General features: G+C 39.1%; 1 protein-coding gene across 1 annotated transcript in view; it reads right to left on the bottom strand.

Moving 5' to 3' along the window:
* The window catches only part of LOC126380401 (CDC42 small effector protein homolog), a 65,190-nt gene that overhangs the window by 24,362 nt on the left and 21,359 nt on the right, over positions 1–19,469 (bottom strand). Inside the window, exon 2 of the mRNA XM_050029794.1 lies at positions 4,634–5,044. Within this exon, the coding sequence (XP_049885751.1) occupies positions 4,634–4,775 (142 nt within the window). The 5' untranslated portion in view covers positions 4,776–5,044. The remainder of the gene's footprint in view (positions 1–4,633; positions 5,045–19,469) is intronic.

Consider the following 19,469-nt stretch of genomic DNA (forward strand, 5'->3'; position numbering starts at 1 on the left):
TTCTTTTCGTGTCTGTTTTTTTTACAGGTTACATAAGCTCAGGCTGTATAGTCATCCATACATTGCAAGATAAACTAAGTAAGTACTAAGTACCCACACCCCACCGAGCTTTCTGTTAGACTAGCGTCATGGGTGGTGAGCCGTTTTTAAATATTATTGAATATATTCGTGCCATACTTAACAATAAATTAAACAAAACAAAAACGAGTTTCGAAGTAACATTGGGGTGACATATTATGCGTGTGACGTCAATGAAAGAAAGCGCCGTTTTCTAAGAACATTTCCACGTGAACTCAACAGTTTATATTTTAAGATTGATGTAAAACCGGCCTGGTTGATTAAAAATCAGTGGAACATTTAGTTCGGTTTTAGGTCGAAATATAAAGTTAGGATGGCTGAAGACGGTGAAAACTGCTTGTTTGTGATAGTAGTAGGACTTACGATGATCAAATTGGAGATGTCCTTAGAAAAGGTTCAATACGATCTACTCTGAACCGGCGTGCGTGTATGAAGCGATTGATGAATGTGGAGGAAGTAAGAGAAGTGTGTCAGGATCGAAGCAAATGGAATTCTATAGTCTCTGCTTACCCCGGTGGGAAATAGGCGTGAGTTTATGTATGTATGTTGTGATAGTGAGGATAATTAAAACAAAATATTATTTGAAAGGAAACAAAAATTTATTCTTCAGTATTACTAACTAAATAAAAAGTATAACTCAAGGAGATTCGGCCAATCCCGTCAATCTCGCATGCGATCTCGTTATATTATGCTTCAAGATTGATCCCGAAAAATTAGACGAGATCTTGCGAGATCGGGATTACATTCCCTAATTGCTATTCCACAACGTAGATTCAGGTGGCTGGTTATCAACCCATCGCCCCATTGTTGTATACTACATTATTTTAGATAGCATATGCTATTAAATGCTTTGGCAGAAATATATTGCAAAACACCCATTAGCATTCTTGGTCAATCTCGGCACGAAATGGCGGAGGCGCTCGGTAAGTACGTAAATCTTTCCAGGTGGAAACTAATTATTATTGTAACGCACTATTTTTTTTAACTATGTGGATTTTTTATTCCGTTTAGATTTAACTGTAGCCACACTGGCGTTGCTAAGTGTACGTATACTAGCGTGCACATTTGTGCGGCGGGTTTGTGTATAAGTAGTTCTACAGGAAAAAACTGAACTCCTTATAACCCTTTATAGCTTATAACCTAGTTGACTTGCTCTGAGAAAAATTTACACTGCTCGTTAGCTAATACAGCAAGTTTCCGTATAGACTTTTATACAAAACAGATAGCTATTTAGATATATATACACGGTGTTAGTGACACCGTAACAAATACTGAGGGGGATGATTCAGTGTTTTTTACGACGGAAAATTCCACTTGATATCAACTCAGAATCATCCCTCAAAGTTTCCGTAACGATGTCACTAACACCCTGGAAGTTGTGTTCTGATTACTTCTGGTTCTGCCCACCCCATTAAAGATTACATATGCGTGAGGAGCTCGGTGGCGCAGCGGCAAACGCGCTCGGTCTGCGATTGTTGAAGTTAAGCAACTTTCGCAAAGGCCGGTCATAAGATGGGTGACCACAAAAAATAAGTTTTCATTTCGAGCTCCTCCGTTCTTCGGAAGGCACGTTAAGCCGTTGGTCCCGGCTACATTAGCAGTCGTTAATAACCTTCAATCCGCACTGGCCCCCGTGATGGTTTAAGGCCCGATCTCCCTATCCATCCATAGGGAAGGCCCGTTTCCCAGCAGTGGGGACGTTAATGGGCTGGTGATGATGTTGATGGTCGAACTAACTAAAACTAATTTCGTAATAGAAAAGAATAAATAGTCGAATAAAACAATTAGATGTGTTAACGCGCTCTGGTTCGAGAATCAGCGATCAAATTTGAATTTGGAACGCACGTGCATTGCGCATACTAATAAAACTAGCTCAGCATTTTTTTAACATTACTTGCTTGAGTACTCAAATGATATGAATTTTCGAGCGACAAAAATAAGGTTTATATTTCAGTATCGCTCAAGTTAGTTTGGCAGTCTGATACGTATCCTGTATTATTAAAGAGTCGGTTTGGAATATTATTTAATTACAATGCTCGATTCTAATGCAGTGCTTATTTGTCTTTTTATATAGGTTTTCTTTTTGATTTGTATATCTACTTTAGGTGCCTATTTATGGCATTATTGCATAGAATAGAAGAAAGAATAATAATGTGTATAGAACGGTATCTCTTTGCCCCGCACCAATTCGTATTCGTATACGATAGAAGAAGAAGACCGATTCGTATCGGACGCCCACGTCACTCCCTCTGGGTTTTAAGGTAGTGAGTCGCTACGGAGTAAGAGAGCACTTACTCGTTAGGCAGAATATATTTGTACATTGAGATTTTAGTACAGAGTGTCCGGTGTGTGGTATTAGGCATATTTATATATTTTTCTGACTCTGACGGTTGTTGAACCTGTAGTACTTCTGTAGCCGAGTCAGATTTTTTCGATTTAATTTTCTCTTTGTCAGTTTCCTAAGCACGAGTGAGTGGAATAACAATCGTATATATAATTTATGAGCACGGAAGTGTAATAGTGTACTACTTTATACAACCGCATCGTACTTTGTACGCAGCTTTGTGTGAGGTGATTATTAAGTTTTATTACCACTTTCAAGGACAGAACGTGTAATGACGTTCCGATCCCAAGGTGTCATGTTACCTATTATGAACCATCAATGACCCATGATTTCTGTCCGTGAAAGGGTTCTTCTTCTTCTCTCGTGTGGGTTGAGAGGTGGATTACCAACCCCATCAACCCTGGTGTCAGGGTTACTATTGAGCCGCCAAAGGCCCCTGACATGACTCATGTAACGACTATTTACTTACATCAGTAAGTAGTAACCGGGACCAACGGCTTAACGTGCCTTCCGAAGCACGGATCATCAACGTGAAAGGGTTAATCAATAAACAAAGATCAACATCAATTGACTAATCTAATAAGTACTTACTTAATTTTTATAATTTCCTAAACGATAACAGCAGTTCAAGTACTTAACTAACGTCATTGTAAAGCTCAATTCATACAGAGGCGGCCAGAACTGGAAGCGTTTCGGGCTTTTTTCGTACAGAAATGTACGACAATTAGGAATAAAAAATAAATGTAATTTTACAATGTTATTATATACGTAAAGTTTTTAATCCTAAAATATTTATTTAATGAATAATGTTCTAAATTCAAATTTAAAATTTAATTGAACTCGTGTTTTGATGAACAAAAATTTGGAACTGTTTAAATTTTCACTGCCGCTGCTGTCCGGCTCGCAACCACGGTACTAACATAGAACAAACAATAATAGGTACTACGTATAGAAGGGACACTCCGCTCCGCACCAATACGAGTTTGGAGAGGTTGAGCTGCCTTCCTGATGGTGGCCACTATTTAAACCGTAAGCCGTTAGGAGTAAAAGGAGCACGCGCAGACTGTCTCAGTTATTTTTTACTTTTTATATGGAGTGACCGCTCTGCGGTACCATCTCTGTCTGCATTGAGCTTTACATACAATGGCTTAGGTACTTGAACTGCCATTATCTGCTTGAGGGTGGTAGTCGACGCGATGCAAACAGCTTTTCGCTGTGTATCGTGTCCTGCCCAGAGGTCGACCGGTTCGACCACCCTATCCTCGCGAAGGTCACACACTATCACTCTATCGCCGATCGAAGCTGTCGATTGTATCGTAGATTAACTTGATTATTTTCAAGTGCCTCTTCAACAGATAAGCTCATCCAAATTTCGTATGTCGGATATTGTGACGTATTTTCGTGTAGTTCATGCGCAAAAGGTTGTGCGTGACAGCGATATAATGAAAGCTTATTTCTTTGATAACTTGCATGAAAAGTTGACAGCAATACACATAATTTTTGGCGTCGTAAGTACGTGCAGTATTTTCAGTTTTATATGAAATTATAGTCAATGGCACAACAGCAAAGGTCGATTTTTGTGATGCCAGGGACGCATTAGCTACAATTTGAGGATAACATTCTCATGACTTCTTCAGAATTTACGCGTTTAATATGTGTTCTGTGATAGTAAATAATTTCATATAAAACTAAACATTCTGATAGCGCGTCTGATGCGGAAGAATTCTGGAATTGCTTTCGGCTTTAATCACTTTATTTTCTGAAAAACAGTGTATCAGTTTTCAGTTCATCTAAGAAAGAAATATTGCAATTTGACATTTGCGCATATAAAAGCAAGTGCGCAATGCAAACAAATGACAAAAAGCATATTGCTTTCTTAGATGAATTGCTTCGATATGGTTATTTTAACCCCCCTGGTATTTAAACTTATTGAGATACTTTGGATGTTTCACTAACGTGAAAGCGTTGACGCTACATTTTACATTTCGATTAGTAAGTCATATTCGCAATGGTGAAACTCGAATAGAACGCAATGTAAATAAAGCAATCGCTGCGTGTCTGATGTCGGTCAATGAATTATACAGCTGAATAATTTACTGACTTCTGAGATTGACATCATGTCAGCTGTCAACATATTGGTACAAAAAATACATATATTCGTTAACGCAAGCTTTGTTTGTATCATAAATATAAAGATGATAAGTAACTTACCGATGTGACCCGTGTGCTGGAAGTTGGTGGGAGCGCCGATCATGGAGCGGTCTATTCTTCGGCGCGTGCGCTGCGCCTGCGCCGCCGGTTGGTAGCAGCATGCGAACCACTGCAGCCAGATCTCACTGCCGGTGCTTGCCATTTTATTTGATTACTAAACTGTCCACTGATGCACTGTCTAACTCAAGAGTCTAAACGCGGCTTCAAGATGGCTGCTTAATTTGAATGTGGTAGACGAGTAGGGCTGCTACGGCGAGCCGTGCCGTCCTTCGATCGATTCACTCGATGTTTGAAGCCGCGACCCAACTAGAGGTGGGCGCGCGAGTAGCGAGATTATATCGAATGTTCAGTCGTCATGAGCCGCTGATCTCTCTCCGACTGATAACGCCGATGGCATGATTCCTCCGATAACTGCGAACAAGAAAAACATATTTGAGAAAGTTTTCTAGGAATCGATCTGTAACGATAAAGATTTTGTTGTTTTAATGAAAAAACAAATACGAATTTCCTCTAACGACATTTTAAGAGGCGATTAGCTAATGGCGTCGGGTGACAACACGGATTACAACAATCGGCTGGCAATGAAGATGTTTGTTTAGGAGTGTGTCAACAGACGGAATGTAATCGGAGGTAATGAGTCAGATTAGTAACTACGCAGCATTAGTGGCCAGTATTCGGTCGCCTCGCGCCGGACTTGGGAAGTGGGTCAGACAAAAAATAAAGTTACAAATAGGTACCTACTTATATAATAATGTTTCTATAAAAACAATAGATAGAGCACGTGTTTACAATAGGCAAGTTTCCAACTAGTCAAATCAGTTACTTTTTACTAAACGTCAAATCACGAAATTACTATGCAATGTGTATGAAAAGCAACCTGTGACGTCATAGAAAAACGCGACATAATGTCGCACTAATTATTAAATTTTACTTTATTACAATTCATAAATAAGTTAAATAGAAAAAAGATAGAAAGAGACCTTTAGATCTGTCTTTGTTTAGTAAGTAATCAGAATTTCATAATCTATTTTTGACCCAGGAAACTACCCAATTGCTTAGTATGTGCGCAATTTAGAGTTTCCGAGAAATGTCTTGCGTTATCGAGAATCTACGAATTAAGTACTATTCTAAGGTGACATATCTAAACAACTGACGACAGACAGGGCACGCATGTCGCATTAATTAGCCATTGATCACCAAAGTAACTTAGTTATCCAACCACGAATCACTTAGTATCATAATATGTTAATAGTCACTACGTATATTGTCATCGTCTAAGTACTGGCCAATTATGGAGATGAGCTGGAGTGTTCAGGAGGTTTAAAATGGCCACATCGAAGCAATTCACCTCAGAAAGCAATATTGCTATTTGATATTTGTTTGCATTGCGCATTTTCTTTTATATCTATAAATGTCAAATTGCAATATTGATTTCATAGATGAATTGCTTCTATGTGGCCATTTTAACCCCCCAGTTCTATCAGTTTATCTTGGGCGGTTAAAAACGCCACATCGAAACAATTCATCGAAAAAAACAATATTGCAATTTGCCATTTGCGCATATAAAAGTAAGTGTGTCATTGCACAAACAAATGCCAAATAGCAATTTTGCTTTTCTAGGTAAATTGCATTGATGTGGCATTTTTAAGCGCTTAGTTGTTTATAAATAAGTAGTTTTATTTATCATACATTCGCCTCATCGCGCGTAATACCTACTTTTAGAGAGGACATAGCCTAAATGTTATTATCACCAGATGCGTAATATGCGATTTGTTGACAAAAGCATTAGACTATATCATGTTTGAAAATTCCAAAGACAAAATTCTTACTCGATACTAGTCGATATATACTTAATTATTTATTAATGGATTACTTACAGCTATGCACATTATAACATTTAGTTAGGACATAATTAAACAAAGTAAAACAGTACTTATGTGTAAGCCAATTACAAGTGAACACAACATTCATCATAAAAAGAAAACAACATCTAGTCTGTTGTGGCTAACTTCTCAGCAGCTAAAATCTCACTATTAATAACATTAATATATCATTATTATTGGACTAGTTGGTACAAAAAACAAATAAACTATACTAATTTAACTAATTTTTAATGGAGATAGTGTCTTGTCAGTTTCCTCTTCAGACCTCGCTGTGAATCGGAAAATATATCTAAGTAGTTGAAGAGATTTCGCGTTCAAATCGTTATAGGATGCACAAACTCTGGATAAGGGTTGATGTACTTAATCCTAAGTTGTTTCTGTATGGTGGTAAAGCGAATGTTTTTGTAAGGGGATGTCGGGACTATAGTTAGGTACAGTCATGAGCACTTTAGGATTCTGTCGCACTAACATATTTGACATTTAGTGAGACTCACAGTTCAATTAGTCAAAAAAGTTAATGTGACATGGTACCAAAGTGTATACATATTAATGCTCGTGACAGTACTTAGTACTTATGGCTTTATTTAGGAACATAGAAGCAGCACACGACAGACAAGCTAAGTCGTCATCAATATTGAATAGCGAGGCAGGGTAGCCCAGTTGGAAGAACGCTTTACTCTCACTGTGAGGTCCCAGATTGGAACCTCAGCACGGGTCTAAACCAACGATTTTCGAATTTGTTTTCAAATTTATATTTGTATCATAAATGATTATAAGCGTGCTTAGCTGTGAAGGAAAACATCGCGAGGAAACCCACATCAGAGGTATATGATATAATCTGCATTGGGCTGGTTTTCTCCTCCGCGGTTTAGAAGGTCAGACAGGCTGTTGTGTAAAAAACCGGACCTGTCAAATTTTGAGGTTAGGAAAGCGGACCCCGTGAAAACGGGAAACGTTAGGGACTTATTGATCAAATATTGAATATTGCTTGGTTAAACATTGCGACCTGTGTTTGGGCTGGGTTTATTCACATTTTAGAACTTCTTCTTCTTAACGGCCTCTGTGGTCCAGTAGTTGAGCATTGGCCTAACGATCCGGAGTTCCCGAGTTCGAATCCCGGTGGGGACAAATCACGAAAATTACTTTGTGATCCCTAGTTTGGTTAGGTTATTACAGGCTGATCACCTGATTGTCCAGAAGTAAGATGATCCGTGCTTCGGAAGGCTCGTTAAGCCGTTGGTCCCGGTTACTACTTACTGATGTAAGTATGTAGTCGTTACATGAGCCACGTCAGGGGCTTTTGGCGGCTTAATAATAACCCTGACACCAGGGTTGATGGGGTTGGTAATCCACCTAATAACCCACATGATAGAAGAATTTAGAAGTTATTACCACCTTAATTTTATTTCTGTCGAGCCCTGGCTAGCCTTAACAAGGGTAGGTTGTCGAATCAGTCCATAGACGCACAGACGCACATAGCTATAGACACAGATAGCTATAGACGCAGAACAGCAACGTAGTTATCCGACGGCTGTCACCTAGATGCGATAGTGTGACGGTTAAGATACCATATCTGTTTTGTCAGTTCTCTTGTTCTGTCTCTCACGTGATCGCGTGCTGCGGTGTACCCACGTGCGATGGGAAATCAAAACTTTTTCTGTGAAACTACTGCCATTTTGTTTACTTATACGTCGCCTGACAGTAAAAACCACGTAAGCGCCATTTTGAAAAATCACACCTGCATCCTGCTGTGTTTTTCTACAACGATCCGTAAAAATCGACACCACTTTATATCTGAACTAGGTGGTTTTATTTATAAGGCAGCTTTTTTATTGTAGATTTGCCGCAGATGGCATTAACTACTTGGCCGGACAAACGGGGAGCGCTGAAGGCTCTCACCCGGTTTATAAGGCAGCGTTACTGAGAGAGTAATATGTAAATAGTATCGCATATTAATTATTTTTTTTAAGCGTGAACATAAACATTAGCATATTCAGTGGCTTTGACCTGGATCTAGAAATCTGAGGTTCGTGGCCTACCTGTGAATTTTGGCTTTCTACTACATACATAATTACGATTCCGAGGAAACTTGTCTCCGTAGGACATGCACACTCTCTCTCACACTCACACACACACACACACACACACACACACCCACGCACACACACACACACACACATACACACACACATTAGATTTATACATTTGTAAGGCTAGGAGGAATTGCGAGTCATTTACTAACACAAGTTAATTATTTTACTTACTGGCAACGATAATTTTATGTATTTATGTAATTAAGTAAATAAAAGCCATTTTCATTTTCATAATTTATGTCCCACTGTTAGGCAAGTGGGCACTAATGTCAGTGAACACGTGTTTCTTATACAAATCCTTAACCTTACAATATAGGTATCTCTACATCCTGTTTATCAAACCGGTCTTATTTTAGAAGTCGACTAAGATACCACGCTGTTTCTAACACGATAGGCGTTTGATTCGCGACTATTTATGAAGTATAATATAAGCTCAGGACTATATAGTCCCAATTGGGGTAGTCAGGGGTACATCCATCGTGATCAACGTGATAGCTGGCAGTTATTCTGTGCGCCATGTGGCCGAACCTTCAAATCGAAGTTCGGTTTTGCTAGCCACATTAGAGCCTATCATAACATCGACCTGGGATAGACATTTAGGATTCGCCGTCGCCGGATACGGCTTGGAAGATATGATGATGATGATGATAGGTGGTGAACCGTATCGCCGCCTATAATGGTCGAGCCAACAATGTTAATATATTATTATTAACTCAGGCAGGCAGTTTTCACTGATAAGTGCCTGTATTCAACTATTCAGTTGTGTTTTCCTTTCTCTGTTTTATATATATACTATACCTACATATGTATACAGGGTGTTAGTGATATCGCAACGAAAACTTTGAGGGATAATTCAGCCATGATTCTGAGTAGTCATCAAGTGGAATTTTCCGTCGCAAAAGTATATAACTAAAAACAATTTTAAAAAAATCATGAAATTTCAGACCAGTAATTCCACTTCATATCAACTCAGTATCAAGGTCAGAATCATCCCTCGAAGTTTTCGTTACGATGTCACTTACACCCTGTATATACATATATGTAGTAGATGCATTGTATTGTAATAATTGTAGTGGGCTTATTAAGGAGAAAGTGAAGAGAATGAATATGGTTAGATATAGGAGTAGAAGACGACCCAAGAAAGTGGGGATGAATCGTGTGAATAAGGATGTGTGTTCTTTTCTTGGAGAGATGAGTGGCAGATCTTCTTCTATCGTGTGGGTTGTGAGGTGGATTACCAACCCCATCAACCCTGGTGTCTGGGTTATTACTGACATGAACCCCTGACATGACTCATGTAACGACTACATACTTACAGCAGTAAGTAAGTAGTAACCCGGACCAACGGCTTACCGTGCCTTCCGAAGCACGGGTCATCATACTTCTGGACAATAAGGTGATTAGCCTGTAATGTCCTGACCAAACTAGGAATCACAAAGTGATTTTTGTGATTTGTCCCCATCAAGATTCGAACTCGGAACCTCCGGATCGTGAGCATATCGCTCAACCGCTGGACTACAGTTAGTGCCGACCCCTTTTAGATAAGGTTAGGGGGACGATGATGCATTATATTGTAAAAGGTATGCAGACAAGCGTAGTCTCTGCCCTATTAGGAATAAGGGTGTTATTGCTATGTGTGCTTATTTTAATGTTCAGATATTTTATGGCATTTAGAAAGTCTAGAATGTATTTAATGAACTAGACTACTTTCGTTGTTTAACATTAATTAAAATTAATTTATTTAAAAGCTGACAGATAAAACACCGGACGAATCGTTTCGAAAGCGTTTCTTTACGGAATTAGAATTCAGAGGCGAATGAAGTGATAGAATTAAAATTCAATGTATTTATCATAATGATTATAATATATGAGAACAGGATGACCTTGTATAAGTAGTTGGATGGAGGCAGTGAAAGCATAGCGGCTTAACGGAGCCAAGAGGTCGACCGAAAGACCGCGAAATTAGACATCTTATTAATTTGTATTTTATTCTATTTAATTATTTAAAATATTTTAGCTAAGTTATAAGTAGGTGCTGATTCCAATACACACCATAATTTTACTTTAATTTATAACTGTCATTTTCTTCCACCCAAAAGGAAAAAGACGGGTAATCAATAAGCATAAAACTTATGGAACACACGTCAATTTTAAACAGAAAAGCAACCCTCCAAAAAACCCGTCAAAATTAAGTTGACAGCACACGTCAAACGAGTTGCACATCAGCGAAATGCATATTTGATTCGCCGGGGTTATTCATTCATTGAAGCTTTAGACGTGTCTTTGTTTGAGCTACTCAGACGCACTTGTTAGTTTGAAGTAGATATCTGTGTCATATTTATATTAGCTATCTACTAACGTCCGACAATAATATAGTACTAATATACCGTCGGCAAGTATTATCTGTCGACCCTGTCGTCGACAGTATGCTAATTAAATTAAATGTAGTGGTTTATTGACCACTAAAACCTTTTATTAGTATATTGACGTGGTAAAAGCAATTAATTAGCTAATATACTACTAGCTTTTGGTAAAAAAATGTATATTGAACTGTACTATGTACTGGCCTTTATTATTAGGGCTCTAACGGGATACCATAGTTGCGCCACCAGCTTTTTTTTTGACGTGACTTATTGTAGATTTGCTGCAGATGTAATTAACTACTTGGCCGGACAAATGGGGAGCGCTGAAGGCTCTCACCTCTCAACTGCATACATTTTTTCGGTCGCGCAACCGCAGTGGCGCCACCTTGGTGTCCTAGTGAGATAGGGGCCTAAACTAGTAGCAACGTAATAGGACTACAATTAAAAACCTATACATAGAATCAAGGTCTTTATTTGGTTGTGTTATGAAAAACAAATATCGGTTAAGTACTTTGCGTAAACCGTTACGAATTTGGAACGAATTGAGTTTTCATAATCGAATGTCGTGAACGAAAGCGATTGGACTGAATCGATTGTCGTTATGATGACATGAGCAGAACAGAAGCATAGAATAAGGAATATGACAGAAGGTTAGTCTTGTCGCAGTTTCGGCGTACGTCAGACCAGCTTCCAATGGAGAATTCTACAAACTTCTCTGTACGAGCTAACGCACGTACATCCATAATTTTTGTTATTTTACAAATTAGAATTACGTAATACATAAACGGCCTATATACGTCCCACTGCTGAGCACATGCCTCCCCTCAATCAACCGGAGAGGGTATGGAGCATACTCCACCACGCTGCTCCAAGGTTGCTGGAGGTGTTTTTACGGCTAATAGCCGGGACGTGCCCTCCGAAGCACGGAATCATCTTATTTTTTCGGACAATCAGGTGATTCAAGCCTGATAAGTCCTTACCAAACACAGGACAGTCTCACAAAGTGATTTCGACAATGTCCCCATCGGGAATCGAACCCGGACCTCCAGATCGTGAGCCTAACCCTCTAACCACGACCACGGAGGCTATCAAATTAGAATTAATTATAATTTAATTTAGCATAGCGTTAACTTGTCAAACGTTGCATTTTGTTCAATTGGTGGAGACAATTAATCAGTGTACGAGCAACATTCGGCGGGTTCGGTTTTATTTAGCTCTCTTCGGAGTCACCACCCCCTTGCTAGCTATCCTTTAGCTCTCTACTAAACTTGTATTAGCTTAGCTTAACTACCGGATTGTCTGAAGTCATTGGAAGGAAACTGTTTTAAGAAAACATTGACAAATTGGTTGTTGGAGAATTGTTTTTATGATTTAAATGATTATTTGTCTTTTAAAAATTTATTATGATTCGAAGTTTAGTTTTCAAATTGGTAAAATATTTGCATGCCTAGATAAGGTTGAATACTATGCCATCTTTTGTAAATCGTATTCTGGCAAATAAAAAAATGATTGATTGATTAATTAATGTTAACGTTCCGGCGCTAACATTCTCCATCGACCTACTCATAACTGGCCGGCACAATAAAAGATGAAGATTATTCATTATACATGTACCTAATTGGGTTTAATAACGAAAATAATAATAGCAAAATACAAAAACGTCCGATCTTGCGGGCATTTCTTGGGCATTCTGCTCTGTCTCTACGTTGCAAATCGAAGATTGCGCCACCAGAGCCTATTCGCGCAGCATTTCTCACACACGGAGACCCACAGACAGACTCCCGTACCGCGTGCCATCGTACTTCTTGGCAAAGAAAACAAAAAAAAATAACAATAAAAAAAGTTTATTTAGGAAAAACCTGCAACAATACATTTACAACATTAAAATATACACACATTAATATTTAGTTGGAAAACATAAATGTGCCGCAACTCACCAAAAAAGGCCAGCGTACAAAAGACAATCAATCGGGCCAACTTACGCCGGGCGATGGACAAGTTCGTAGAATTATCCAGCGTAAGTTAGTCCCCGCCGTGGTTAAAATATTGTGGTCTCCATGAACAGAGCGTTACCGTAAGCGTTCCGGGCGAGAGTTGTTGCAGATAAGTAAGTACCTAATATTCGAGTTTGCATGATGATGTCATGTTTTCAGGATTTCCAGGATTCGTGTCCGGTTAATGGCTATTGGCTCGCCCCCTATTACATGAGACTGAATATCGCTGAAGTGCAGTGAGTGAAATGAGTGAAGTGCATTTCGTCCCTTAGCTTACAACAACGCTTAAGTCATTTTTACCAACTTTACAGGAGACGAAATAAAATGTCTTATTTAAAATATCTGTAGATTTTTTTATTGCTACTTAATACATACTCTAGTTAGCGGTTAATAAATAATTATTTATACTTATTTTGACGATTTACTTTATTTTAACCTTTATTTTCTTCATCCAATGGCATTAATATGTAAAAACCGCCAATTTTCGACTTGAGCGGTGTTGTAAGCTAAGGGACGATTTGACGAAGGGTAGATTTACCGTGTGTTATTCCCAGTAAAGCAGTGTGGTGGGAATGGGTGAATATCAAAAGGAACAAGTTACCTCATAGCTAGAGCTATCCTTTTTCATGTCGGAACCCAGTTTTTCACGAAAACATAATATTATGAAAGTTCGCCACCAAACTTGGCACATTTTGATATTCACCCGAATTTGAGATACGTTTCGTATCCCATCCGATTGGTGAAGACCTATGACCAGCAGTGGGACATAACAGACTTCTTTCTAAGTAGAATAACTAATTAGTGACTTTGCTAAAGTTGCATAGTTTGTTGTTGGCGATGCAGTTCACCTATCACGTTGCTCTAACATAAAACTCGGTGAGGTGTGGATACTTAGTTAATTTTGCGATGGTTGTAACTCTGACTACCCCAATTGGGATATACTCGTGAGTTTATGTTATGCTACAGTTGCATGTTGTTTCGATCAACAAGATTAAGCAATGGTTTCATTTTTCGCCATTTAGCTGACCGTAGAAAAACGCTTGCATGCATATTCATAAGCTACATTAAAAATTGAGTGCTATGCTATTGCACAGTATATCGGTAATATCGGTAACAATCCTTGAAAATGATAATTCTGCTTTTTTTTTGTCGTGACTTATTGCAGATTTGCCGCAGATGGTATTAACTACTTGGCCGGACAAATGGGGGGCGCTGTATGCTCTCACCCGGTACAGTCATGAGCAATATAATTTACCCTCTTTAGGACTCTGTCGCACTACCATATTTGATATTTAGTGAGACTTACGGGTCAATTTGTCAAAAAAGTTAATGTGACATGATACTAAAGTGTATAACATATTCATGCTCGTGACCGTACAACGTTTAAGACAACAGGACTGAGGGTGCCCGGTTGAGAACCTCGGCTCAGGGCGTCGCTCGTCTGAGTGGAAAAGTATTTGAAATAATTAATCGACCCTAGTGGGTCGATAGCGATAAGCACTGATTAAGGGAAATCGTCGACCACGCCGGCGGGGTCGTTATCGGAGCGCCTCGATGGCGGCCAATCAGCTAGAGTAATCGGGTCGTCGGTATCGTATATTACGTCCTTCGGACGCCGATATTTTTCAGTATCGTCCCTAAACGGGATGTATTCGGAAGCCGCAACTACCAGGGGATTTGGGTGGTGCGGAGTAGAATCGAAAAAAAAACGTTTTGAAGCTAATTTGAGCCATCGGGCAATGGTTGGCAGATGTTAATTCTGCAATAATATTGAAATGTACGGAAAGTGTAACGTACGCAGTTAGTAGATCAGAAACGTTTTCTATTCTCGTGTGTTCTGCCTCGTACATACATAAATACGATGTTGCACACACTGCTGATATCTATCGGGGTAGGAAGAACCGCGATCTTGTTTTTCGACAAGATTTATTGCAGATTTGTCGCAGTTGGCAATTGATTTACCACTACCGTAGATACAGAACTTGATACAAAAATGCAGCGAAAATTTGGCGCTTGTTTAGCTATACATTCGAATTTCGAACACAGCGATATACAGGCTGGCCCAGAAGTTCACGTTCAAAATGAAAAATTGGATAGAGGGGCTCATTAGCTACCAGAAACGCCCCCATATATGTTCAGCGATTATTTACGGTTTGTTAAGAAAGGAATAGCGACAAAATGATTATTTCTGAAGTAAGGTAGAAAATCTAGAAAAAAATACAAAATGGGTCATATCTCCTATACCGTAAATAATCGCTGAACATACCTGGGGGTGTTTCTGGTAGCTAATCGGCCCCTCTATCCAATTTTTCATTTTGAACGTGAACTTCTGGGCCACCCTGTATATGTCGTGGCCAGATCTTTGAATTGATAATTTCATGATGTGTTCGACCATTTCATGAAATGGTCATATTTCATTCCGAGTTCGAATCCCTGTGGGGATATATCATAAAAATTACTATGTGATCCCTTAGTTTGGTTAGGACATTACACACTGATCACCAGAATAACCATAAGCAAGATGATCCGAACTTCGGAAGGGACGTTAAGCTGTTAGTCCTGGTTACTACTTACTGATGTAAGTACGTAGTCGTTATATGTGAGATCTTTAGCAGGTCAATAATAACCCTGACACCAGAGTTGCTAAGGTTGGTAATCCACCTCATATTCACAACCCACACGATACATTATTAAAATCAATAGGTATAGAAGTATCAACATTTGTAGAAGTATTCCCAAATACATGTGATAATCTATGGCAACACTTAACGCTTTATCCCAACTGGGGTTGAGCAGATTTGATTAAACGAAGTAGGTGGTCGATGTTATAATAATACTGCGAGTGAAATTATTTTAAATCCATCTGGCGTGATCGAGTCTATGCGTTGGCCTCTTTTATATAAATAGACGATTTCGTGAACTCCACTGCATTTCTGATCTCCTGGTACTTGATGCTTACAGTACAGAAGTACTTACAAACAGAATCATGCTCTTAAGCCCTTCGGTGTGGGCAGAACTACTCGTAATGTCATGCCAGAATCCAACAGACCGTGCCGTGGGGATCCGTGGTAGCCCAGTTGGTATAACGCTTGCTTTTCACATTGAGGTCGCAGGTTCGAATCCAGCTCAAGCCTAAACCGAATTTCTTTTCGAATTCATGTTTAGATCATAAATGATTATCACGTGATCAGAGGTGAAAAAAAACATGAGGAAACCCACATTCCCGAGAAATGAATTTTCGGAGGTATATAACCTAACCTAACCTAACCTGTATTGGGCTGGATTTCCCTTCGCGGGTTGGAAGGTCAGACAGTTAGTCGCTTCTGTAAAAAACCGGACCTGTCAAATCTTTAGGTTAGGTAAGCGGATGCTAGAGAGATGATGATGATGAGTTTTAAAGCTGTCAGACTTAAATGGGATTGGGCTGGACATGTTTGTCGCATGCGTTTTGAGTGGTGGGCACGGATCGTCATGGATTGGGTGTCTCATGAGGGGTACAGGCGTCGTGGTAGACCTTCAATTGGGTAGTTTCCTACGTCAAAGACAAATTATGAAATTCTGATTACTAAAGACAGATCTAAAAACGTGTCAAAAAACGTGTTCTTTTCTCTATTTAACTTATTTATGAATGTTAATAAAGAAGAATGTAACTATGACATCACAGGTGGCTTTTACATACAAATTCCATAGTAATTTCGTTTTTGATGTTTACTAAAAAGTAACTGATTTGACTATTTGGAAACTATACCCTATTGGTATGACGAATTGGAAGGTTGCCAAAGGGACTGGCCGGAGTACGCTCAGGACTGCGAAGAACGGAAGGAGGAAGGGGAAGGCCTTTGCCCAGCAGTGGGATCTTGTAGTTTTAGCTTACTCATTTTTCTCCACCACCATTTACATAATGAATCCGTTGTCCCAATAATACCTGAAGAATTTATTTATCTAATAATAATAGTTATTATAAATACACCTATCATAAAACTGTATCTGTCAGACAATAGATAATTGTGTTCTTATTATGCTATGGTCGCTTATAAATGTCGTTGTTTCTTTAACAATTAACGTTGGTAGTTATTTAAACTTTGAAATACTTACTCCTATGACGTGGCACGTTTATAGGTGATCTGTTTCGATAAAATGCTCTATTTCCCTATGTACAATGTCCAGTGTTCGCAAGTAGCAATCTCTTGAGTGCGTCACATGAGCTAAGATGGAGCGAGCTAGCCCAGAACGTGCCTGTTCACTCTGGCCTTGGAAGCACCAGAGTTATATGCATTCGGTAATACAGAAGACGGCAAAGAATTCCACTCCCTAGCAGTGTGCATAATGAATGACGATGCTAAGCGCTTTGTGCGAATAGTTGGGTCTGGAAGTCCGAAAATAAAAGGGCATGCATATTCATAAGCTCACTCCCCGAAGCTTTTTTTTTTATTAATCAGCTTAGTGTATTAGTAGGTATGTATTATTATCGGTGTGTGGAGATTTGGCCAATCAGCTCGCGACAACAAACACTTCAGAACCCCGATACCATACCGACCCCGAATCTCGTGGTCGAAGGTTTCCCTCATTCAGCGCTTATCGCTATCGATTTATTAGGGTGGATTAATTAATATAATAGAGGAGCTCGGTGGCGCAGCGGTTAACGCGCTAAGTCTGCGATTGTTGAAGTTAAGCAACTTTCGCAAAGGCCGGTCATAGAACGGATAACCACAAAAAAAAAGTTTTCATCTCGAGCTCCTCCGTGCTTCGGAAAGCACGTTAAGCCGTTGGTCCCGGCTGCATTAGCAGTCGTTAATAACCACCAATCCGCACTGGGCCCGCGTGGTGGTTTAAGGCCCGATCTCCCTATCCATCCATAGGGAAGGCCCGTGCCCCTGCAGTGGGGACGTTAATGGGCTGGTGATGATGATGAATTAATTTGATAAGACAACACACTGAGCTGAGATTCGCGCCCATCTAGGCACCCTCACGCCTGTTGTCTTAAATTTTGTACCGGGTGAGAGCCATTAGCGCTCCCCATAAGTCCAGCCAAGTAGTTAATGCTATTTGCGGCAAATCTACAATAGATCACATCGAAAAAGAAAAAAAGGTGTGTGTAGAAATGCCACTAACAAACATAAAAAAATTACTGGAAAGAGAGTAAGTAATATAATCACTGTCTGTCTTCACTGTCACTGTCTTCTCCAAAGAGAAGGCGACTTACATGATAGTGTGATTTGTGTCCGGTTGGTTAATGGCAATAGACTCGTTCCCTATATAGGACTTAAGCATAGCAGGCGAGGAGTGGTTGTGTATATTATATTATCACAGAGGTGTAGGCAGAGGCCTACACCTTCGGGGATACAGGCGTGATGTATTAACTAAGAGTAGTATAATATCGTAAAAGCGTCATTCGACGTTATTTGCAACCCCAAACCAAAACAAACAGCGGGGTTCGAGAGAGGTGAATCACCTGACTCACTCAGGGGGATCCTGAATCGGACAACTTCGGGAATCTTCGGCAATCACTCACGGCAAACAAACTTCACCCGTAACTGGAATGTCGTTCGATTGAAATTCGTTTAGTCGATGAAATCCCCGAATTACATCGAGTGACGATGGGGACTTGAGGAGTTTTGTATTTGGAAAACGGCTTTTTATTCAAAGAACTTGTCATATTAATTCAACGAAACGAATCGATTTTAAGTAAAATACTTACAAATACCTATTTTAAGTGCCGCGAATTCAACTTCGGTAGAAAAGAATTCCATTAAAATGCTGTCGTCCATTTATTAGGTGCTTATCAGTAATATAAAAAAGTAAAAAAAAGTAAAAAAAGTAAAAATTATTTATTTACTTAATAAAGTAAAATTAACACAAGTTAATAGCGGGCCCTGCCTAGGGTTTCCCCTGTATCGCAGTAGCCCTATGGTATAACAATTTTTGCGTAAAGATTAAAAATATAGGTACCTATTGTGTCTATTTTTATATTTATACTTTGAAAAAGTTTATAAGTAGATATAAATTATATATGTACTTTCTTAAGTACGTAACTACTAAGCTGATGGATATTCTAGGCTTTAGATTCCAAAATTTTTAAGATAAAGGAAACCCCGTGGTCAAATGATTACAAATATAAGCTAATCCGGTGGTAAAAAAAGTGATATTATGTATGTTGAGTGTGTGTAATAATTTTTTTCTACTCCTCTACTTTAATCTGGCATTTAAATAACCAAAAAGTCTAATATAAGTACATACATAATTAAACTCTTTGAAAAAGTGTACGCTCTATGGCCTATAAAAGCATTGTTTACAAAGTGTAACTGTACTATAATGTCGCCAAAAAAGCATTGTTGTTGTTTTTTTTTTGACCTGGAAACTGGCACCTTTACTTTGTTTGGTGCCATAGATATACTATAAAAAAAAGTATACATTTGCCGCCATTTTCCCGCGCGTTGGAAAATAAATTGGAAAATTTTTGTGTTTCGTTTGTTTCATTTAAAATTACGTCGTCGTAGAAAAAG

The sequence above is a fragment of the Pectinophora gossypiella genome, chromosome Z, assembly GCF_024362695.1.
Source record: "Pectinophora gossypiella chromosome Z, ilPecGoss1.1, whole genome shotgun sequence".
Classification (NCBI taxonomy): domain Eukaryota; kingdom Metazoa; phylum Arthropoda; class Insecta; order Lepidoptera; family Gelechiidae; genus Pectinophora; species Pectinophora gossypiella.